The sequence below is a fragment of the Schistocerca serialis genome, chromosome 2 (genome assembly GCF_023864345.2).
Source record: "Schistocerca serialis cubense isolate TAMUIC-IGC-003099 chromosome 2, iqSchSeri2.2, whole genome shotgun sequence".
Taxonomy (NCBI): Eukaryota; Metazoa; Arthropoda; class Insecta; order Orthoptera; family Acrididae; genus Schistocerca; species Schistocerca serialis.
Genome location: NC_064639.1, coordinates 410327532 through 410350741, shown reverse-complemented (window position 1 = coordinate 410350741; position 23210 = coordinate 410327532). Strand labels below are relative to the sequence as shown.

The 23210-nt window shown below is 39.0% G+C and overlaps 1 protein-coding gene across 1 annotated transcript in view; it reads right to left on the bottom strand.

The window, feature by feature from the left end:
* Nucleotides 1–2572: 2572 nt before the first annotated feature.
* Nucleotides 2573–23210, bottom strand: part of LOC126455577 (nuclear cap-binding protein subunit 2) — a 41386-nt gene continuing 20748 nt past the window's right edge. The window contains exons 2-4 of the mRNA XM_050091332.1: nucleotides 10100–10281; nucleotides 9619–9757; nucleotides 2573–2977 (exon numbers count right to left, since the gene is read on the bottom strand). Of these exons, the coding sequence (XP_049947289.1) occupies nucleotides 2861–2977; nucleotides 9619–9757; nucleotides 10100–10281 (438 nt within the window). The 3' untranslated portion in view covers nucleotides 2573–2860. The remainder of the gene's footprint in view (nucleotides 2978–9618; nucleotides 9758–10099; nucleotides 10282–23210) is intronic.

Here is a 23210-nt window from a genome sequence, read left to right as displayed (position 1 = left end):
TAGAAGATGGGAGGACATCCAAGCAGGAGCTTGGCTATGGAGAACCTACTCTTCATGTTGCTAGGCAAACTATTACAATAATAAAAATATGAAACCACTCACCTGTAGCTAACAGACTTGCAGTTCACAGATATGTAACAGCAAAGAAATTTAACAGCTTTTGAGCTATCACTCTTTCTCAATTTTAAGTACACACTTGTGGGAAAGGCGGTACTGAGGAAGTAATGGAAGTCATGGGGCTCTGTGGCTGTGGCAATCTCAGGATTTAATGCAGCAAGTGAAGGAACCCATGATTGCTATCTCCAACTGCTCCGGAGCAGCCGGAGATAGCAGTCTTGTGCATGAGGTGTACTTGCTTCTGCAGGTGTTTTCCTTTCGGAAGAAGGTTCAAAATGGTTCAAATGGCTCTGAGCACTATGGGACTTAATCGGAAGAAAGCTTTGACCAAATGCTTAATGTGTAAAGTCTTTTCCTTCTACCCATCTGCAACTCAATGTGTCATCTATAGGGTGAGTGGCTATCTATCCTTTTCATAATATTGTTTACAATTGCAATAAATACTTTTAATAGACATATGTAAAATGGCTCCACTGAATTATTGTCAATTTGGTGATGAAACGAAGTGTGGAGAGTAAAACCCAGACTTGAGTACATTAAGCAAGATCAAGTGGACATCCTAAAAGTCGTTGAAGAAGCTGTCGATTCAGCTGGCTTAAACTGGGAACGATTGGTGTCAGTGACAACAGACGGAGCACCTGCAATGAAGGGGGAACAAATGGGATTTGTTGGATTACTAAGAAAAAAGCTACAGCGTGCAGAAGAATCATTGTAGAATATCCACTGCATTTTGCACCAAGAAGTACTCTGTGCAAAAGCAGCAAAACTGGGGGACATCACACAAGTCGTTATTTGGGCAGTTAATTATTTGAGATCCCATGGGGAAGAGTACAGTGACATACCATACCACAGTTAAGGCCACTGGCTTAGCCGTGGTATTGTACTCAAAAGATATTTTGAGCTGAGAATACCAATAAATCAGTTTTTAAAGGACAAAGGAAGGTACGATCCTAAGTTAGAAGATCCAGAGTGGGTTATCGACCTTGCATTTTTAGTGGACATTACCAGACACATGAATGCATTGAACACAAGTTTGCAAGAAGAAACTCAGCTAATTTGTGAAATGGCTGAAAAGATGCAAGCTTTCACTAGCAAGCTTCAGCTGTGGGAACAACATCTCTCTTCAGGGAATGCAGTGCATTTCCCTACTCTGTCTACCGTGCAAGAACAGAATTGCAAAGAATATGTTTCCGTACTCAGTGCAATAAAAGAGGAATTTCTCAAGCGATTTGGGGATATATCATATTTATCCCAAGCTTTTGAATGGTTCTCGAGACCATTTGCTGTTTCTGTAGATGATATTCATCCCAATTTGCAAATGGAATTAATAGGTCTACAGCATAATTCTCGTCTGAGAGCCAAGTTTCCTCGTCTCCATTGTGAGGCCGCGAAGATAATGTCAATGTTTGGCTTGACATACACTTGTGAAAGATTTTTTTCTGTTATGAAAATTAATAAGTCTCGGTTAAGAGCAAACATCAGTGATGAAAATTTACGGAACTGTTTGCGTTTGTCTATATGTAGAAATTTTATTCCAGACATTGAACGTATTGTAACCCCCCCCCCCCCCCCCAGTGATAATTAAATAAAACGTATCATACGTAATAGGTACTCTTTCAAACATGATTTCTTTCAAGCACTCCTACTAATCTTATTCCTTCATTCAATAAAGCAAGCTAGGAAACAAAACGCATTACAGAGGAAGGAGTGGAGAGACAGTATGGTGGGGAGGGGAGAGAAGCAGATGCTCAGCTTGCCCCTGTGTGCACGCAGAACACCTGTTACCTGCACACGAGCAAGTGCACCGCACACATGGAGGATTCCTGCCCGCCCCTGGAATAGACTAACATGGACAACCGAATCAAATAAATCTTCAGACAGAAAACAACAATAATGGAACTATCTCAGCACTCACAAAGCCTTTAAAGCAAACTGCAGAAAATCTAAATGAGGAGAGCCAGATCAGGGGTTTGAATAAGGGCCTAGAGCACAGCTATTCCACCAACTTAATCAGTATCCCAGTTCGGTCCCAGCTGCCAGAGATGGAGGTCATGTGTGCGTTGAATGTGCTTGCTTACGTTTGAATGAATGACTGTGCATTTCCTTTTCTGAAGAAGGTTTTGGACAAAAGCTAAATGTGTAACAATCTTTCCACTGCACCTGTCTGCAACTCAGTCATTATTACAGCCAGTAGCAATCTACCCTTATCCTTATATTGTTAAGCAGTACCTTGTTTGTTAAAGAATATAGCAATTGCTGGCTTCATTTTCACAAACGAACAAACACATTTGCCGAACATAACTGTTTTACAGTGTTTTAAAGCACGACTTGACAAGATACAGTACACAGTAACAATATTTGTTTTTTTATTTGGATAAAGCTGAATTACTGGCATCAGAGTCTACGACACTACACACATTTTTCTATATGAATCAAATATGAGCTCCACAACAAATGATGAGAAAATCTGGCAATATTTCCTGCCAACTCTTATTTACACTATTTATGAACAGGAAGCACAAAGGAAATAATTTTAGGAAAACAAATGAAATATGTATATTTAAATTATGTTGTACAAAGAAGTCAAAATACTGATGCAAATCTGCTTACAGTAAGAGCACTCAGTGGTCCAGTTAGATCATTTTGTGATGCAGCTGAAAGTCCTTTTACATTCTCAGTACACATCACTAAATTCTCACAAAATTATCTTTGTTCCCTACACTTGAACAAGAAATTTCATATTTTACCGTGCAAAAACATTTACGTCTTGTACTGGTGTTGACATGGTTGTCTTTTGCTGTATTATCTTCCCGTAACCACCACGTCCACCATCATAATCTGTACGGTATTCGTCTCGCACCTGCAGAAAGAAAGGTATAAGAACACTTACAAATTTTGTCAACATACAAGAAAAATCTATTAACTATTTCCACTGGCTCTCATTCACACTAGTACCGAACAGTTTCTAACACAAGTAACAACAACTACAACTGATTATTAGTTTATGCTTCACTGATTTAGCAGATAGGCACGTATGGATTACAGGGCAAGGACACAATGTCAAAGCCCATATATAACCTTAGGCTGTTAAGCTGAACTGGGTGTCTTCTATAATCATCTGCAGTACATTAACTATTTCATTATAAAAACAATAAAGAGTGTGACACATTAGACACATGCGAGACTACAAATCCAAAGGTCCAGGTTTTGATTCCCAGCTGGCCAAAGGTTTTCTTTTTTCTACTGCCACTTGGAATATTTGACAATGATTTATTAATATGAAAGACACCAAGTCACCCCTGGTTTGCAGCTCACCATAATCTACAGACCTCCCTAAAACTAGCTGTGTTAGTTAGTTCAAAGGCCAGCGGAAGGCAAAGGAATACTACTCCAACAGAACTGTACCTAGTAAAACAGTGGAATGCTCAAATCAATCTTCAGGTTGTGGACAACTTTACTTATTAAACAATTGAATGAACCCTGTACTAAAATCCAGTCATGATGTGCAGATGTGTACCATCCTTTACTGAGACATGATGTTGACTAAAATCTGAAAACAGTTTGGACCATAGTTCTGGAATAATAAACTATGGTATCATGACATGAGAACATCAACAAACCTCTGTAATAAGAAACACTCTTCAATCAATTTTAGGACAATCCAGATGAAATGGAATAACTCTGAATCCAACAGTATGGCTGACTTGAGAAACTTTGAATAATAAAGTGGAACATTGCATAGAGAACACTTGTTCTTAACCAAACAAATGAAAAGTTAATAAAAAAGTGAATACTGAAATGTCAATTACATCAACAACTTTGGTAGCTGAGTGGTCAGCGTGACAGACTGTTAATCCTAAGGGCCCGGGTTCGATTCCCGGCTGGGTCGGAAATTTTCTCCGCTCAGGGACTGGGTGTTGTGTTGTCCTAATCATCATCATTTCATCCCCATTGACGCGCAGGTCGCCGAAGTGGCGTCAAATCAAAAGACCTGCACCAGGCGAACGATCTACCCGACGGGAGGCCCTAGCCACACATTTCCATTATGAAACCAAAGCAGAATGAATGCAACATATCTGAGCGAAGCTAAAATGTGCTTAAATACAAGAGGATGTGGCAAATCTCCAGTTTTCAAGGAAAGTACTTCACTTACTATATGCAATATATGATTGTCATATATAAGGTCTTACCTCTGGTATATTTATGCCTACCCATATCCTCTTTTATGAAACGTTTCACTTGTTACATGTTTCTTGTCCCCCTTCAAATATTCAGGGTGGGCAAAAACAACCTGGTAAGGTCAAACCAGGTTAGAGGATGTCACATGGAGTGGTCACAAAAGTTTCTTGTTGGTTAGCAATAAATTTGCTTTAAAATTTCCATTGCTATCAAATGGGCAGTTTTGAATTTTCTTGCCCTGGGATATTAGTTTTACATTATGTCATCAATTCTGCTGGCCATTGCATCTCTAACCATTCTGATAGCTTAACTCGTTGATAACTTACTGATTTCGGAGTTTTTATGCCTACTTCAGTACCAAATAGCCAGTTTCACTAGTTGTGCCAATAATTCATATTCTCAGTAGATATTCTAGTTGTTGTTTTCAAATGCTGTAGTGTACCTTGGTTGCAATTTCCTTTCTACTATTCTAGTTTCCATGTGTAGTGGGCTGCTGAGGTTTACGCGTGGTTGTCTTGGTTTTAATCATTTTTCCCCCTTAATGCTGCGGAACATATATTTAGGTCTCTTATTTATGAGTATTGTTCTTATAGAATTCAAAACCGCCATTTCTTGATATCTACAAGGTTGGCTCTATCTGTTGTTACTGTAACCTTGCAGTTGGCAAGGTATTCTTAAGTAGTCTTTCGAGAAATTAGTATTCTTACACATATAGCAGTTTCCTGTCACTTAAAAGCTGAATAACAGTCTTTGCTAATTTGTTATCATTCAGTGTGAGGTGACAAGTGTCAGCAAATAGTTGGGCAGATGGTACATGGTAGCTATTATTCTAGTAATAATGTCCTGCACTTAAGTGTCTCATCATGTCATGATTTGGGTGCATTATTCTTGCTTTCTCTTATTTATCTAAAAACTGTAACTGCCTTTTTTTCCAATGTATTTTTTGATTTTAAGTGAACCAGAATTCAGCCAAGTCTGGTTTTTACCAAAGGAAACCACGTTTCCTATATATACTGCGTTTTGTCCATTAGAATGAATGGACATTCCATTGTTCATATTCAAGAGCTTTTTGTGCAATAAACCTAATCATGTACCAACATTAATTTGAAATTGTGCTGGTAATTATTCTTTTCATTCATGCATCAGACATTAAAAAATGTTTCCGACACTCAGAACATCTGTGAAATATAGGAGCACATCCCTTCTTACTGTTCTCAAAACCATAATACTGAAAGTCTACTTTAACAGTTTTTCTTTTTAAAGTTATGTGTGTCAAAACTGCACACTGCTGAAAGAGGAACATATTTGAACATTATCAGTAATTTCACTTGCAACAGTTTTAAACAATCACATTCATTTATTTCAGGAGGTACACTGAGAAGTCCAATTAAGTTGTCAGCAATTACTGCCCAGACATTCACCAAAACTCCTTCTGGAGACCATGTTAATGAATGTAATGGTCATTTTCATCTGCCCGCTGGTGATAGTTGTAGGGATTAAATACTGTGCCTTTCTTAAAAATAGTCTCATCCATAAAGATGATAAAGTAGAGGTAATTCTAGGTCAATTCAATGTAAAACAGTAACATTTTTAACTTAACCATCTCAGATTTCTTTCAAATTTTGCACATCCAATGATCCATATAAGAGATGGAAAACTAGCAGTTTTCAGAGGTATAGGACAATTGTCAAGCAAGTTACAGGTCTGCAAAGTTAGGAAATTGCATGAAAGTTACATGCATCTGTTTCAGCAGAAATGACTGTGATTATGGTTCTAATCTAGATACAGCAAAGAAACTTGTATAACTGAAAAGCTAATGATGAAAGGCTTACACTGAAATAAAACATGACAAGTTTCTAAGAATTTTTGCACTGAAGGTCACTGACCTTAATCTTTGACCTTCAATATCTCAGAACACTTCATCTTCAAAGCCTTTGAGGGAAAAAATATTTTACTGTTATAAGATTCTACTGTAAACATTGTAAATATCAAGACAGCACACCAAAGGCATCATATCTAAAAATTTATTTTGTCTACATCACTACAATAATAAAATGCAGTAAGCAATTACATGTCTGGTTTTTCAGAGCAACAGACAATAGCAGTCACTATTATTCTGACAAACTGGTGAACATCTTTTTTCCTTCTGTAAAAAGCCAATCAGAGAAACTTTTATTTCAATCAATATTCATTAGTTTGTGTGCAGTGTACATGTGATGTAAAGTAGTGTTCAGTAGCAGTTTGTAAAAAATGGATTTCAAGTCCAAATCGTATTGTTGCAATTTGTGTAAAGACGAAGGTTCCGCAAGTACTAAGAATTTGATGAGTATTCAAGAGTGGATGGCAAACGAGTGTCCCAATGTACTGCAACATGGAAAAAATTTGCAGCAAATCCAGAAAGCAAATATCGCAAAACCCAGAAGCCCCAGCAGGTGTTGCTTCATCTGTTTTACGTACTTCCAGAAAAAATGTTAAGTGGTGAAGAACCTGCATTGGATCTGACACTGGATTCTTTAAATAAAGGATACCTCAGTGTTGGAGAATACTTATGTGTACAACTGCAAAAAGAAGAGCATGGAAGGGGGGGGGGGGGGGGGGGGGGGATCGAGAAAGGCAAAACATAGCTCAGCTGAAAGACAAGTTTCACAATACAGACTGCATATGTGACAAAACACAAAGTTTAATAGTACTTCCAAAGAACTTGAGTATAAGAAAAACCATGAAAAAAAATTTCCTCTTAGACATCAAGGTATGAAGACTGACCGAAACAATTAGTAACAGATCATAGTACATATTAGTGACACTAAATCCAAAGCCAGTTAAGACATTGTGTGGAAAAACCATTCATCATGTGCATGATTTTTACTGTGATCATAAAGCCACATGATACCAGGAAGAAAAGACTATGTACCTGTGGAAGAAAACAGAATTACATTACTTAATCAGAAGCAGCTAGTGTTGCACGATCTTAGGAATTGTATACATATTTCAAAGACATGTATCCAGATGTACACAGTGGAGTTTCAAAATTTTGAGAGTTGCAGCCAAAGCACTGTACTCTTGCCTACGCCTTTAACAAAATGCAATCCTACAATTCCAACAAGCTTCTTGCAGCTCCTACCACATTCATTGATCTTCCAGCAGGATGAACTCAAAGTAAGCAAATATCTTATTTGTGATTTTGTAGAGAATTATTGCTTCAGCATTCTGGACAAAGTTGAGGGATTTCATTGGAATGATTCTCATGTTACTCTTCATCTACTTGTAGCTGAATTATTCCTTGACCTTTCAGAATGAAGTACAGGTATTTCATTGGAACGATTCTTGGGTTACGATCCAGCCGTTTGTAGCTTACTACAGAGGTGCAGACACAATTTAAACACACCATATGTCATATGTGGAAATATCTGTCTTCAGCATGATAAAGTGTGTGTACAGCAATTCTTTCCAGCACAATTTTATCAATTTCTTAGTATGTCACTTTCCAATCCCAAAACACATTTATTACTTTTAAAATAGATGTGCTGCCCAGTATAAAAACAGAAAGAATTCCATTAGGAAGATACTGATGTTACAGCAGAACAGCCTCCTCCCCCCCCCCCCCCCCTCCCCTACAGCACATGACAAAGGGCCTTATGATGGGGTTGCAGGGACTGCAATGAGATTAGCCACATTGCCAGCCTGAAGCAACCTCAAGAAACCAGTAATTCATTTTGACACCACAACATTTGCTCCAGTGGTGCAAAGGGAATATTTCTTTATGTGTCTTTGCTTATATATTGGCTACCCATCATGATAAAGAGATTGCCAAATTGAAACAATGTTTCAAGAATACAAGTACAATTCCAGGTAAACCTAGTGTAATTTCTATTAACAAAGGTATACTAAAACCAATAAACATTATGCTTCTTTAGTGAACAGGAAAGAGTCAATGATTGATTAGGTGAATGAAACACTGTTAGCAGACATACATGGATTTGTTGCCTGTGAGTATAACACTCATTGGTGGCTTGCATATGTCTTACAAACTTATTGAATTTTCTGCCAAACCAGACAACTGGGTTATCTGAAAATGTGAAATTCTCACAAGACTGGATCCAGACCCACAAACTTGGACATACACTCTGCCTGTATCAGATTGATTAATATTAACAATATAGTTGGAGACTTGTGAAATGAGGTGCAACCACTTTTTATTGCCTTTTTGTTGAAGCTACACTGTAAGTGATTTATAATATCAGTGCAACAATAGGCATAATATTTTTGTAGAACATTACTTGTGGATTGTATTTTTTACTAACTTGTGTTTCATATTTATGTGCTACTCTCCGCATTTTGATAGTGTACTGTTGCTGACAATTTTTTGGGAGTGATACCGTTGGTGTGCCATCTTCATAATCACCCTTTTATAGTAGCATACTGGAGCAGTAAAACATTTTTTTTAATTGAATGTGGAGAATTTTGAGATACTGAAGGTCAAAAGTTAAGGTCAGTGACCTAGAAAGTGAAAACTTTTAGAAACTTGTCGTGTTGCATATCAATGTAATGTTCTTCACTAGCTTCTCAATGATACAAGTTTCACTGCTGTGTCTGGATTAGAACCAGAATTACAATCATTTCTATTGAGACAGACATGTACATTTCACACAATTTCTAAACTTTGCAGACCTGTAACTTTCTTCACAATTGTCACATACCTCTGTAAATTTGTAGTTTTCCATCTCTTATCTGGATTATGGATGCATCAAATTTGAAAGAAATCTGAATGAGTCAGGTTAAGTGCTGCATTGAATTGACATGGAATTACCTGTAGGGAAAAGTCACATTGCTGGGATGCTGGCACTGCCTTAGGCATATAAATTGGCTCACCTTAGACAATCTGCTTTTAAAGATTGGACCTTCTGCGCATAGTGACAATGTAAATATTTTCCTTTGTGATATTCAAAGCAAGCAGATGAGTGACAGAGCTCATGCTCTGTAGATGGTTGAAGGAATTTTTCCAAAATGTTCTTCTTCAACTTCCAGAGTCCTCTCCATTCTTCCTCATCCTGTATTACCTTTTTAAGAGCAAAAATGCACTTTCTGTTGTTTGGAAATGTTCAGCATACCACCTTCTCATGCCCCCAGTACTTTTCCTCTTGCTCCATAAGCAATGTGAATATCATCCAGATTTGACTCTTGAAGTTTTCCCGGCGTATTGAATATTCCACAAGATTTCGGGATTGCAGCCAGATCTCCTCGACTTCTTTCCACGATATTTCGGCTGACAACCTTACCGGTAAATATACTAAAAGGAGATTATAGTACCAGTCACTGACTTACCTGCCCTCCAGTCTTTCCTCTACCATACTGACGTCCTTCAACAAAGCCTGCATCCCAATCGGTACGAATGATACGGTCATCAAGGCGTGTACCATTAATGTATCTCATACAACCCTCAGCATCAACACGACAATAGTATCTGAGATCGTCAAGGAAACAGAAATCAAGCTATGTTTACACACAGTACAATATCTGACATGTTACTTGACTGAAGAAAAGCAAAAATGATACGTGGCTCTCGCTTTATTTTATAATTTTGATGAATTCAAAACAAAAATTTGTCAACTGTTATTTTGTTTTCTCACTATTATGACACACAATGTGATCAATCACATACTGTGCTGAAATGTACTTTTTGACTACCGACTGATACAAGAAAAGAAATCAAGACAGTATTACATTCAAACTTCCTCAACAACTATAAATGAAACAATTTGTGTAATGTTTGCAAATGTTTCATACTTGTTACTCAAAAGGATACTCAACGAAACAAAATCCACATGGTGTTTTCTTATACTTGTCAAGACCCATGATAATTCTTTTCACATCCCCACATTTTGAGAATAGCTCATATATTTGTTCTTCAGTGGTGTAGAAAGAAAGATTACCAACATAAAGAGTTGATGATGTCCGTAGAAGTCTTTCCTGCTCACCTCTTGAGCCCTGAAATAAAGACAAGAGGGAATATGTAACACAAAAGATAAAGTAATTAATTTTAACCTCATATAAATATCTAAAACAAGAAACTCTGTTGACACATATCTAGAAATTAATGTTTAGTTTCATTTCTTTTTACTTAAAGTTTAGAGCTAAACTAAAAAATCAGCAAAAATAAAGATAAGGAAGTAAAACATGACATACATAAGCATAAACATATTTTTTGCTCGAGTATCACGTCGTTTTTGGAAACCCAGAATCTACTCTGTAGGAATCAACATGGATTCCGGAAACAGCGATCGTGTGAGACCCAACTCGCTTTATTTGTTCATGAGACCAGAAAATATTAGATACAGGCTCCCAGGTAGATGCTATTTTCCTTGATTTCCGGAAGGCGTACGATACAGTTCCGCACTGTCGCCTGATAAACAAAGTAAGAGCCTACGGAATATCAGACCAGCTGTGTGGCTGGATTGAAGAGTTTTTAGCAAACAGACCACAGCATGTTGTTATCAATGGAGAGATGTCTACAGACATTATAGTAACCTCTGCCATGCCACAGGGGAGTGTTATGGGACCACTGCTTTTCACAATATATATAAATGACCTAGTAGATGGTGTCGGAAGTTCCATGCGGCTTTTCGCGGATGATGCTGTAGTATACAGAGAAGTTGCAGCATTAGAAAATTGTAGCGAAATGCAGGAAGATCTGCAGCGGATAGGCACTTGGTGCAGGGAGTGGCAACTGACCCTTAACATAGACAAATGTAATGTATTGCAAATACATAGAGAGAAGGATCATTTTTTGTATGATTATATGATAGCGGAACAAACACTGGGAGCAGTTACTTCTGTAAAATATCTGGGAGTATGCATGCGGAACAATTTGAAGTGGAATGATCATTTAAAATTAATTGTTGGTAAGGCGGGCATCGGTTGAGATTCATTGGGAGAGTCCTTAGAAAATGTAGTCCATCAACAAAGGAGGTGGCTTACAAAACACTCGTTCGACCTATACTTGAGTATTGCTCATCAGTGTGGGATCTGTACCAGATCGGGTTGACGGAGGAGATAGGGAAGATCCAAAGAAGAGTGACATGTTTCGTCACAGGGTTATTTGGTAACCGTGATACCATTACGGAGATGTTTAACAAACTCAAGTGGCAGACCTGCAAGAGAGGCGCTCTGCATCGCTGTGTAGCTTGCTCGCCAGGTTTCGAGAGGGTGCGTTTCTGGATGAGGTATCGAATATATTGCTTCCCCTGACATATATCTCCCGAGGAGATCACGAATGTAAAATTAGAGAGATTCGAGTGCGCACTGAGGCTTTCAGACAGTCGTTCTTCCCGCGAGCGACTGGAACAGAAAAGGGAGGTAATGCCAGAAGCACGTAAAGTGCCCTCCGCCACACACCGTTGGGTGGCTTGCGGAGTATAAATGTAGATGTAGATGTAAATGCAAATGTGTAACTCACTGACATGTAAGTGGCATGCAGCTCAATGTGTCTGTCTGCCTTTCATTTGAGATGGTATAAGTTTGAAAATAACTTTATGTGATGGCACACATTTACAATAACACTGACTAGGTGCTTGCAGTGATACTGCCACAACAGTGTAGCAATTATTGTCAAAAGAAGAGGGGTGACAGATGATGGACACAAGGAAGGAAGGAAGGAAGGAAGGAAGATTGGGTTTAACATCCCATCATCAATGTCAAGGTCAAAAGAGATATAGTACAAGCTAGTATGGTGTCAAGGATAGGGAAGGAAACTGGTAGTGTCCTTTCAAAGGAAATATCCTGGCATCTGCCTGAAGTGATTTACGGAAATCATGGAAAACCTAAATCTGGATGGCCGGACATGGGTTTGAACTGTCATCCTCCCAAATGGACAGATGATGAGAGCATATGTGAGTGCTACCTTATGAAACCATTCCTTTTTTATCTGGAAACCAATAACTGTAACTGTAGCATACCTGCAGGTAGAAATAATGTATTTCTAGCCATTAAAGTGGCCTTATTTTTACATGCCATCGAAATCGGTCAAGCTTTTGCTATTTAAAGTTCAGTGAACAGAGTTTATGACATAAAATTCCTTTTTGATTTCAAGCAGCACATACATTCATTCACATTTTTTGTCTTATTCAGCACACCTGTCAACCCATCTTGATATTTTTACAGGTGTTCCAGATCAACACACACTACTGGTATGTCATTGTAGGTCACAAATCTGTTTGAATAAAATAACATGTGACCAAGGCTCTGTGTGACATTCACAGTTTATTTAAACATCAAGATCACCAGTCTCATTCAAAGGTTAAAGTGACCTTATTTCATAAACACACAACTTTGGACCTATTTTTTGCCAGCACCATTATAGAAAGAGTGCACACATGTGAAACCCAATCACAACTGTGATTCAGGATACAGCTGCACTTAGAGGTCATAGGAGAAACATCCAAATGCACCACCTACAGAGAATAGACACAGTCATCTTGATGATGATGATGAACTTCAATTAACGGGGAAAACCATTACCCATTACCCACATAGCATAGAAATTTTTTCAATAATAATAAGAGTCTTCCCAATAAAATATTTTCTTGTGAATAGTCACAGTTCCTGCTAAACACACAAAATTACCATTTTGGCTGTTCTATAAGTATCTTACACTGTGTAGTTTGTAATGACAAAAATAACCCACACATCCAAATCACCTAAGCCCCCTCCAGCCAGATTTATTTTGAATATACGAGGGTTATTCCAAAAGTAAGGTCCGGTTATAAAAAAAAAATCAAAACTAAAATGTTTTTTCAAAACAATTGTTTTATTTACATTCCTTACATCTTTATCTATTTTTCTACATAACTTCCATACTTATTTAAACATTTGTCACATCGTTCAACAAGCTTTTGAATGCCCATGTTATAGAAATCGGCCGCCTGTGACGATAACCAGTCCTGTTAACTGCTTCTTTCACTTCATCATCTGTGTCGAAGCGCTTGCCGCCGAGAAACTCCTTTAAGTAACGGAACAGGTGGAAATCACTTGGCGCCAGGTCCGGACTGTAAGGAGGATGGTCCATCTGTTCCCATCCAAATTTCTTGATCAGAGCTTGCGTTTCATTTGCAGTGTGGGGTCTGGCATTGTCATGCAACAACAAGATTCCAGACGACAAAAGACCACGTCGCTTATTCTGGATTGCACGTCGAAGTTTAGTCAGGGTAGCGCAGTAGGCGGCTTTATTAATCGTTGTTCCTCTCTCCATAAAGTCGACTAACAATACTCCACGTCTATCCCAGAACACAGTCGCCATAACCTTACGTGTTGAGATTGTCTGCTTTGCCTTGACCTTGACTGGCGATGACGTGTGACGCCATTGCATTGACTGACGTTTAGACTCTGGAGTGATGTGAGAAACCCATGTCTCATCCCCTGTGACAACATTGTCTAAAAGACTGTCACCTTCCTTATGATATCGCTCCAAAAAATCAAGAGCAAAAGCCATTCTTTTCATTCGTTGGGGCTCAGTAAGCAGCCTGGGAACCCAACGGGCACACAATTTGTGAAACTTCAAATGTTCAGACACAATTCTGCACAAAGTTGTTCTACTCACATTCGGAAAATGCATGTCTACGTCTGTAATAGTGAATCGGCGATCTTCACGAATTTTTTTGTCAACCGCATTGACCAAATCGTCTGAAATCACTGATGGTCGGCCACACCGTGGTTCATCGTGCACATTATCCCGTCCTTCATTAAAAGCTCGCACCCACTTGCGCACTTTACTGTCGCTCATTATGTTAGGACCGTACACTTCAGTAATCTGCCGATGGATTTCCGCCGCTGAATTGTTTCTTGCAGACAAAAACCGTATCACTGCCCTTACTTCACAATCGGCGGGCTGATCAATTGTCTTAAACATTGTAAAGTGACACTGTGAACTACACTCAGCAGTCAGCAACAGTAACAAAGCGAATGGCGGCGTTTGACGCGCAAGGCTTGCCGGGAGTCGGCGCGCATGCGTGTTTTGTCATTGGCGCCAAATTTCAATAGTTACGGCGAATCGGACCTTACTTTTGGAATAACCCTCGTATTTACACCAAGACACTAAGCTCATTAAAAGTACAGTGAGTTATTGAGTGGTGAATTAAACACATCAAGGCCACACAACACAATTGAGAATGTATACAACTGCAAGGCTCACGAGCATACACACACGGGGGGAAAAAACACCCACACGACACACCAAGTTCTGCAAGTGCCAGTTACTTTTCCACACCCATATAAAAATCACAACATGCTCAGATCACACATCAGCTAATAATGGAGTAGATGTTTCACTAATATGTCTGAAATCTGTGACAGGTCATTCAACAACAAGTGAACCAGTTTTAGAAGTGGCTTATGTGTCTACCATTTCCAAATCTTATAAAATTTTATGGGTGGTTGCATAATATCTTGGATGGATACGCACAAAGTTTCAGCTCAGTATATCCTTTGGTCACTTCTACAGCTTCTCACAGATATGGGTGCCAACTCTGCGCGAACGCGCGCGCACATACACACACACACACACACACACACACACACACACACACAAAAGTGCCATCTTCGGGTAACTTTTATAAAAGCCAATTTTAACTTAAAAGCCCTGTTTTTATACACCAAAATAATTTTTTGTGCTGAATAAGAATATATTAATGATTAGTTTTTTTACTTCATCTGGTGACAGGTGTACCACTTCAAAAACTGCAGAAAATTTAGTATGCAAGTTGAATTACTAATTTTTAACCAGCCATAAATCACAATTTTATGGATGGATTTTGTATAATCATCTGTTCTGTCAAAGCACAAGGGGTGATCATAAGGTAATGAGAATTTCTGATTTTCCTAAGGGATCTCTATTTATTCATCAACATCAACTTTCTGCCCTTCAAAGCAATCCCCCTCACGTATATAACACTTGTGCCAGTGCTTTTTCCAATCTTTAAAGCACTTCTGGAACTCACATTCCGCTATGGTGTTAGCTGCTTCAGTGATCCTGTTTTTATCTCATCAGTGGTGACAAAATGACATCCTTTCATAGTTTTCTTCAGCCCTAAGAACAGAAATAAGCCATAGTGGGACATGTCGGTGAATTCGGTGGGCTGAGGCAACATAACGGTTTTGTTTTTCCCAAAAAATCATGTACAAACATTGAGGTGTGAGAGGGAGCACTATCGAGAAGCAATTTCCATGAAAGAGATTGGTACAATTCTAACCATTTTCTGCAGATTGCTTCATGTCAATGATGCATAATTCCCGGGTAAAATCCCTTATGGACCATATGACCATAAGGCAGGAACCCACAATACATTATCCATTGTAATCAAAGAAATTAGTGACAAGAACCTTCACATGTGATCAAACTTGTCAATGTTTTCTCAGTCTCGATTTTTCTGGCAACTTGCCTCGGAGTGCCTCGGTTTCAACATCATTCCCATGTACCCGTGTTTCTTCTTTAGAAGTTCTGGATTGTTGACGACTTTATTCAAGATTCCTGAGCAAAGCATACAATTTTGGAACTAACTTTGCTGCTACACATTTCATGCAAAAAAATGCTGGCTTGAGCCAAAGGACATGCCAACTTAATTAACAACCCCCTCTGGTGGTGATTTCATAGATTCACTTTCTTTACTTCTCCACATCATCATCAGTAATTGATGTGCTAGGACATTCAGATTGGTCGTCATCTTCAAACACCTTCTCATCCCTCTTTGAAACATTTTTTTGTCTTACTCATAGCAGATTTGCAAAAGCTACAGTCAACAGTTTGAATGCACTGCAGCACTTTATTGCATTTTTCAAGCAAAATTTAATGCAAATTCTTTGATCTATCTTTTCTCAAAGTAAAAATTTGCCTATCACTCAAAAGCACATATAACCTTTTTGACTGTCAACAATAAACTAAATATTCAAAGCAGCTGTGAATGCAAACATACGTCAGGAACATATGTATGATCAAGATTTTTAAAAAATTGAATATCAGATGTATAAAGCATGTGAAATTAAAAAATTTCCATAACTTTTTGATCACACCTCGTATATGCCCCTGCAAAATTGATGAAAACCTCTTGGGAAATCAAATTCCAGTTGTACATTTTTTAATCTTTTTTATACTCTAAAATGAGTATTCTTTAAACTTTAGGCAGTATATAGTTTAATTTCAGGCCCATGTCTGCTTGTGGGTGAAAATATCACTCAAAGATACTAGTTTCCATACTCAAAGTTATTACTTTCCATACACAAGGAAGGAAGATTAAGGTTTAATGTCTCTTCAGACACTGAAGTCATTACAGATGAACATGCTCAGAATTCTTCAACGATAGGGTACAAAATTGTCCATGCTCTTCCGAAGGAACCATCCTGGCATTTGCCTGGATTGACTTAGGGAAATTATGGGAAACCTGGATGGCCAGATGCAGATTTGTACTACTGTCCTCCTGAAAGCAAGTCCAGTGTGCTAATTAGTGCATCACCTCATTTGGCTTTTGAGACAATGTATAAGCCAATATATGACATTAACAAATAAAAAGAAAGAAAAATCAGGTAGATCTGCTTCTACGTCCATAAAAACATCGAGCAATAAAACAAATGAAAATCCTTGCCAACTTATGGCTGAAATTACCCCAAAAGTTTTGTAAATTACTAAACTCTTTTTGCAATATCATTAAATTGTTAAAATATTGCCGAAATGTTTTTATACCACCATTGAAGGAATACATATTTTCCATGAATTGTCAGTTGCTCTCTGGTTTTTATCTTATTATAAGCTTGCTTTTAGAAAGCTTTATGACTAAACTTATTTGTTTTCTTTCTCGTTTTGTGAAATGTACCAAGAACTTCCTGGTACTTGTTTCCTCCGGTGCTCAAGTTGGCACTGGCTGTCCTAAGACTGCATCATTTTACTATATTAAGAGTTAGCTAAAGCCACCAAAACAAATTTCATTGTTGGACAAATTACTTTTAAAACTCAGATCTGGACTTGACTCTAGAGAATGTGACCAAATTTAGGCAAAATGCCGGCTTCTGATAAAATTTCAATTTCTGTACCTGGTGTAATCCATTTGGGGAAAACAAACATAATGTAAAGGAGAATTCATAGCCAACTGACATTTCTCGTGTTGACAAGTTGAAACTGTTAACTAATACTGCTTTCACGCCTGGCTGGAAACTTTGCCCCAAATGCAAGCAAAAATTGATCATAAACAACGACAGTCTCAGGATGAGTAACAATCAATGTCTACTGATTGCGTGGATTTAGTTGATGCTTGCTACACAGTGATTACTCCACTAGCATCTCCTGGACATTTGCCTTTAAATCTTCAATGAATTAGCAGACTGACACCAAGGCTACAGCACCAGCTGCTGATGTGAGTTCCTTCACTGATGTTGAGGGAACCCAAATGATGAGGCAATATCAGAAATTTAAGGATATGGGCATTTTAGTTGTTTAATTTCTCATGGCTGGGGTTCACAGTCCTGTAGAATCTCTTAAAGGACATTATATTCACCACTGACTGTAGAAATTATTTATTTCACAACTTCAGTTTTCAGCTTTGGGTCATTTTCAATTGGTACTATAAAAGATACAAAAATTAAGACAAAGTGTATATAAAGAACTGCACAAACATGTCACGTGGACAGCAGAATCTCACAAAAATTATGAAAATAATACATTACTTACATTTTGCTTCAGCACATGTCAGACTGTACATACATTCTGTGCTTCATTTTTTCATTCTTTTAGCTTTAGCAGTAAGACTTGAAAATGGTGAATGTGATGTCCTTTAAAATTTTTTAATTGTCGTCGTCTTCTTCTTCTTCTTCTTCTTCTTCTTCTTCTTCTTCAGTCCAAATACTGGTTTGATGCAGTTCTCCATGCTACTCAATCCAGAGCAAGCCTTTTCACCTCCGGATAAACATTGGAACTTATATCCTTCTAAATCTGCTTACTGTGTGCATCTCTTCATCTCCATCTACAATTTTTACTCCCTCACATTTCCTTGAAATGCAGAATTGGTGAACCCTTGATGTCCCTGGTGATCTAATCTGGTTGTGTCACAAATGTCTTTTCTTGCCAATTCTTTTCAGCACCTCCTCATGAGTTATGTGGTCTACCCATCTTATCTTCACGATTCTTCTGTAGCACAACAATTCAAAAGCTTCTATTCTCTTCTTGTCTAAACTGTTTATATCCATGTTTCACTTCCATAGATGGCTACACTCCACACAAATACTTTCAGAAAGGTCCTCCTGACAATTAAATCTATACTCTATATTAACAAATTTCTCTTCTTCCGAAACGCTTTTCTTGCCATTGCCAGTCTACATTTTATATCCTCCCTACTTAGACCATCATCAGTTATTTTGCTACCCAAATAGCAAAACTCATCTACTACTTTGTCTCATTTTGTAATACAATTCCCTCAGCGTCGCCTGGTTTAATTTGACTGCATTCTATTATTCTCATTTTGCTTTCGTTGATGTTCATCTTTTATTCTCCTTTCAAGGCAACGTCCATTCTGATCAACTGCTCTTCCAAGTCCTTTGCTGCCTCTGACAGAATTACAATGTCATTGACAAATCCCAAAGTTTTTATTTCTTCTCCCTGGACTATAATTACTACTCCAAATTTTTCTTTTCTTTCCTTCAGTGCTTGCTCAATACACAGACCTAATAATAACTGGGATAGGCTACAACTCTGTCTCACTCCCTTCTCAACCACTACTTCCCTTTCATACCCCTCGACTATTATAACTGCAATCTGGTTTCTGTACAAACTGTAAATAGCCCTTTGCTCCCTGTATTTTATCCCTGCCACCTTCTGAATTTGAGAGTATTCCACTCAACATTGTCAAAAGCTTTCTCTAAGTCTACAAATGCTATAAACACAGGTCACCTTCCCTTAACCAATCTTCTAAGATAAGTCACTGATTTTCCCCAAGGCCAGCTTCTACCAGTTTCTGTAAAAAGGCCAACTTCTACCAGTTTCTCTAAAAGTTCGTGTTAGTATTTTGCAACTATGACTTATTAGACAGATAATTCAGTAACATTCACATCTGTCAGCACCTGCTATCATTGTAATTATTATACTGTTCTTGAAGTATGTGAGGTAGTCGCCTATCTCATATACACTGAAGAGCCAAAGGAACTTTTACACCTGCCTAATATCGTGTACGGCTCCCGCGAGCATGCAGGAGTGCTGCAACATAACGTGGCATGGACTCTACTAATGTCTGAAGATGTGCTGGAAGGAACTGACACCATGAATCCTGCAGAGCTGCCCATAAATCCAGAAGAGTATGAGGGGTTGGAGATATCTTCTGAATAGCAAGTTGCACAGCATCCCAGGTATGCTCAATAATGTTCATGTCTGGAGAGTTTGGTGGCCATCGGAAGGGTTTAAACTCAAAATAGTTTTCATGGAGCCACTCTGTAGCAATTCTGGACGTGTTGGTGTCGCATTGTCCTGGTGGAATTGCCCAAGTCTGTCGGAACGCACAATAGACATGAATGGATGCACGTGATTAGAAAGGATGCTTACATATGTGTCATCTGTCAGTCATATCTAAATATATCAGAGGCCCCATTTTAGTCCAACTGCACACACTTCACACAATTACAGAGCCTCCACCAGTCTTGAACAGTCCCTGCTGACATTCAGGGTCCACGTATTCACGAGGTTGTCACCATATGCGTACACGTCCATCTGCTCGATACAATTTGAAATGAGACTCGTCTGACCAGGAAACATGTTTCCAGTTATCAGAAGTCCAATGTCAGTGTTGACGGGCCCAGGTGAGGCATAAAGCTTTGTGTCTTGTAGTCATCAAGGGTACACAAGTGGGCCTTCAGCTCCAAAAGCTTATATTGACGGCGCTTCATTACATGGTTTGTACACTGACACTTGTTGATGGCCCAGTACCGAAATCAGCAGCCATTTGCAGATGGGTTGCACTTCTGTCATGTTGAATGATTCTCTTCAGTCATTGGTTGCATTCTTGGCGGATCTTCCTCCGGCCGCAGCAATGTCGATTTGTTGTTTTACCACATTCCTGATATTAACGGCACACTCATGAAATGGTCATGCTGGAAAATCCCAACTTCACTGCTACTTCTGAGATGCTGTATTCCACCGCTTGTGAGCTGACTATAACACCACGTTCAGACTCACTCAAATCTTGATAACCTACCATTGTAGCAGCAGTAACTGATCTAACAACTGCACCAAACACTTGTCTTGTATAGGCATTGCCGAACACAGCTCCATATTCTGCCCGTTTGCATTACTTTGGCGCTTCAGTGTAGCTTGCACACCAGATAGAAGAGTTTTGTCATGGCTGGCTCTCCTAAGACTATCAGTAGTTCTGATGGAATGTCGTCTACTCCTGGGGCCTTGTTTCAACATCAGTCTTTCTGTGCTCTGTCAAATTCTTCTCGTAGTATCATATGTCTCATTACATCTCAACTATGCCCTCTTCCATTTCTATAACAGTGCCCGAGTTCAGATCCTCTATATACTCCTCACACCTTTCAGCTTTCCCTTCTTTGCTTAGGACTGGTTTTCCATCTGAGCTCTTGATATTCATACAGCTATTTCTCTTTTCTTTAATTTTCCTGTAAGCAACATCAATTAAATTCAATATCTACTGTGTTATCCAAAGATTTCTACTATGTCTTGTCTTTTTACCTATTTGACCTTCTGCTGCCTTCACTATTTCATCTCTCACTGCTACCAGTCTGTTTTCTACTGTATGGAAAGTTCTAGCTGAAAATTATGAATTATATAGGAATCAAGGCGACAACTCACTGACAGGCAGAAGCACTGTGTCGTCAATAGGCACACAAACAAAGGTACAGAGCTTGGTTCTTTCAGAATGCACTTCCTTTTTCTAGCTGTAGGAAAAACACACCCACACTTTTCTACCCTACCTACCCCATTAAGGGATTTAATATTCTATCCTTTCATCCATAGAACACCAGTTTTGTATGTCTTGACGACATCCTGGAGATCCGAATGGGGGACTATTTTATGTCCAGAATATTTTACACGCAAGAATGCATTCATCATTTAACCATTGGTAGAGCTGTATGCCCTTGGAAAAAAATATGGCTGCAGAGTACCCTTGTTTTCTGCCATTCACAGACCTAGCACAGCAAATCCATTTTAGTCGATGTTACAAGGCCTGGTCAGTCAACAAGCCACTCTAGGCACTGCAGCTACTGAAAAGGCTGCTGCCCTTTTTCAGGAACCACAGGTTAGTCTGGCCTCTCCACAGATACCCCTTCATTGTGGTTTCACCTACTGTACAGCTAACTGTATCACTGAGGCTGCGTGCAAGCCACCCCATCAGTGGCTGATCCACGGTTCATGGTTAAGATATCCTAACGCAAAGTTAATACAACATCAACTGATATGTGAATACACAATGTTAACTATGAAATGAAATATCACTATGTTTACATCGTAGTCACCTTTTACAAATCTCAATTAATGAACTAAAAATTAAATTGCATTCTTCAAATCATTCAAAGACAGTTCGAATATTGACCCTGGTCCTAGCAGCTGGAGTTTACAACAAACAGCAAAATAAATAAGTGTTTCTGCGAGAATGGTGAAGTACTCAAGAAAGCTTAAGATGGGGGCCAGCATCTTGACAAGTACCTGCAAAATGGATGGGGAAAAAAGACTAGAATCAATGATAAGATCAAATAGAAAATCCTCAGGATCTTTGAAGATGAATCTTTACATTGGTTGTGGTCCGACAAAAATTATGACCTAGCAGTAAGAGTGGATGGCGAAAATTTCATAAGCAGAAATACCTAATAGTTTGTAACCTGAAAGAAATGTTCAGAGCCTATTGTGAGAAACAAGGCAGTGAAATGGGCATCTCATAATTTTGTGAACTGAGACCAAGGTGGCGTATTACAGTGAGTGCTGCTGGTATCTGCTCAGTTTGTGTCAGCACTTCAAAATGCCAAACAGATGTTGGCTGAAACACTTGTCAAGGAAGGTGACTACAAGGAACTAATCAAGAAAACTGTGTGCTGCTTGGAATAAAAAGACTGCATGCTGCACTAATATGTACCATGTCCTAGACAACCTGAAAGCTCATTTGGTAGATGTTTTCATAGAATACGATCCAAAAGAAATGATAAAATAGGAACAGTGGGTTCATACTGATAAGGATACACTAGATACACATCACGCAACTGTAGAAGAGTTTATAGAGGTACTGGTTCTAAGAATTCATTGCCTGACAAGCCACAATTTCGTTTCAAAACCCCGAAGTTCATATCTGAGAGCATCTAAAAGAAAATCTGCCAATTGCTTAAGGTGCTCTCAGGAATGATAATTCAAAGGCTTGCAGTTGGGGGTAAGTGCAGGACATGGAACTGCTCCTCCTCTACCTACCCATATGTTGTGGCAGGTACCAGGTAGTGCATCTTGAACAGCTAGACTGAAATGTGCTGGAGCTCCATCATGCATAAACCACATGATTCTACTTATCTGCAGAGTCATCACCTAGTGTTGCTGGAAGGTATTCAGAATTAAGTCTTCATACACCGCATCCCTCCCCCCCCCCCCCCCCCCCCCCCCCCAATGAACCATGGACCTTGCCGTTGGTGGGGAGGCTTCCATGCTTCAGCAATACAGATAGCCGCACTGTAGGTGCAACCGAAACGGAGGGGTATCTGTTGAGAGGCCAGACAAACGTGTGATTCCTGAAGCGGGACAGTAGCCTTTTCAGTCGTTGCAGGGGCAACAGTCGGGATGATTGGCCGATCTGGTCTTGTAACACTAACCAAAATGGCCTTGCTGCGCTGGTGCTGCGAACAGCTGAAAGTAAGGGGAAACTACAACCGTAATTTTTCCCCAAGGGCATGTAGCT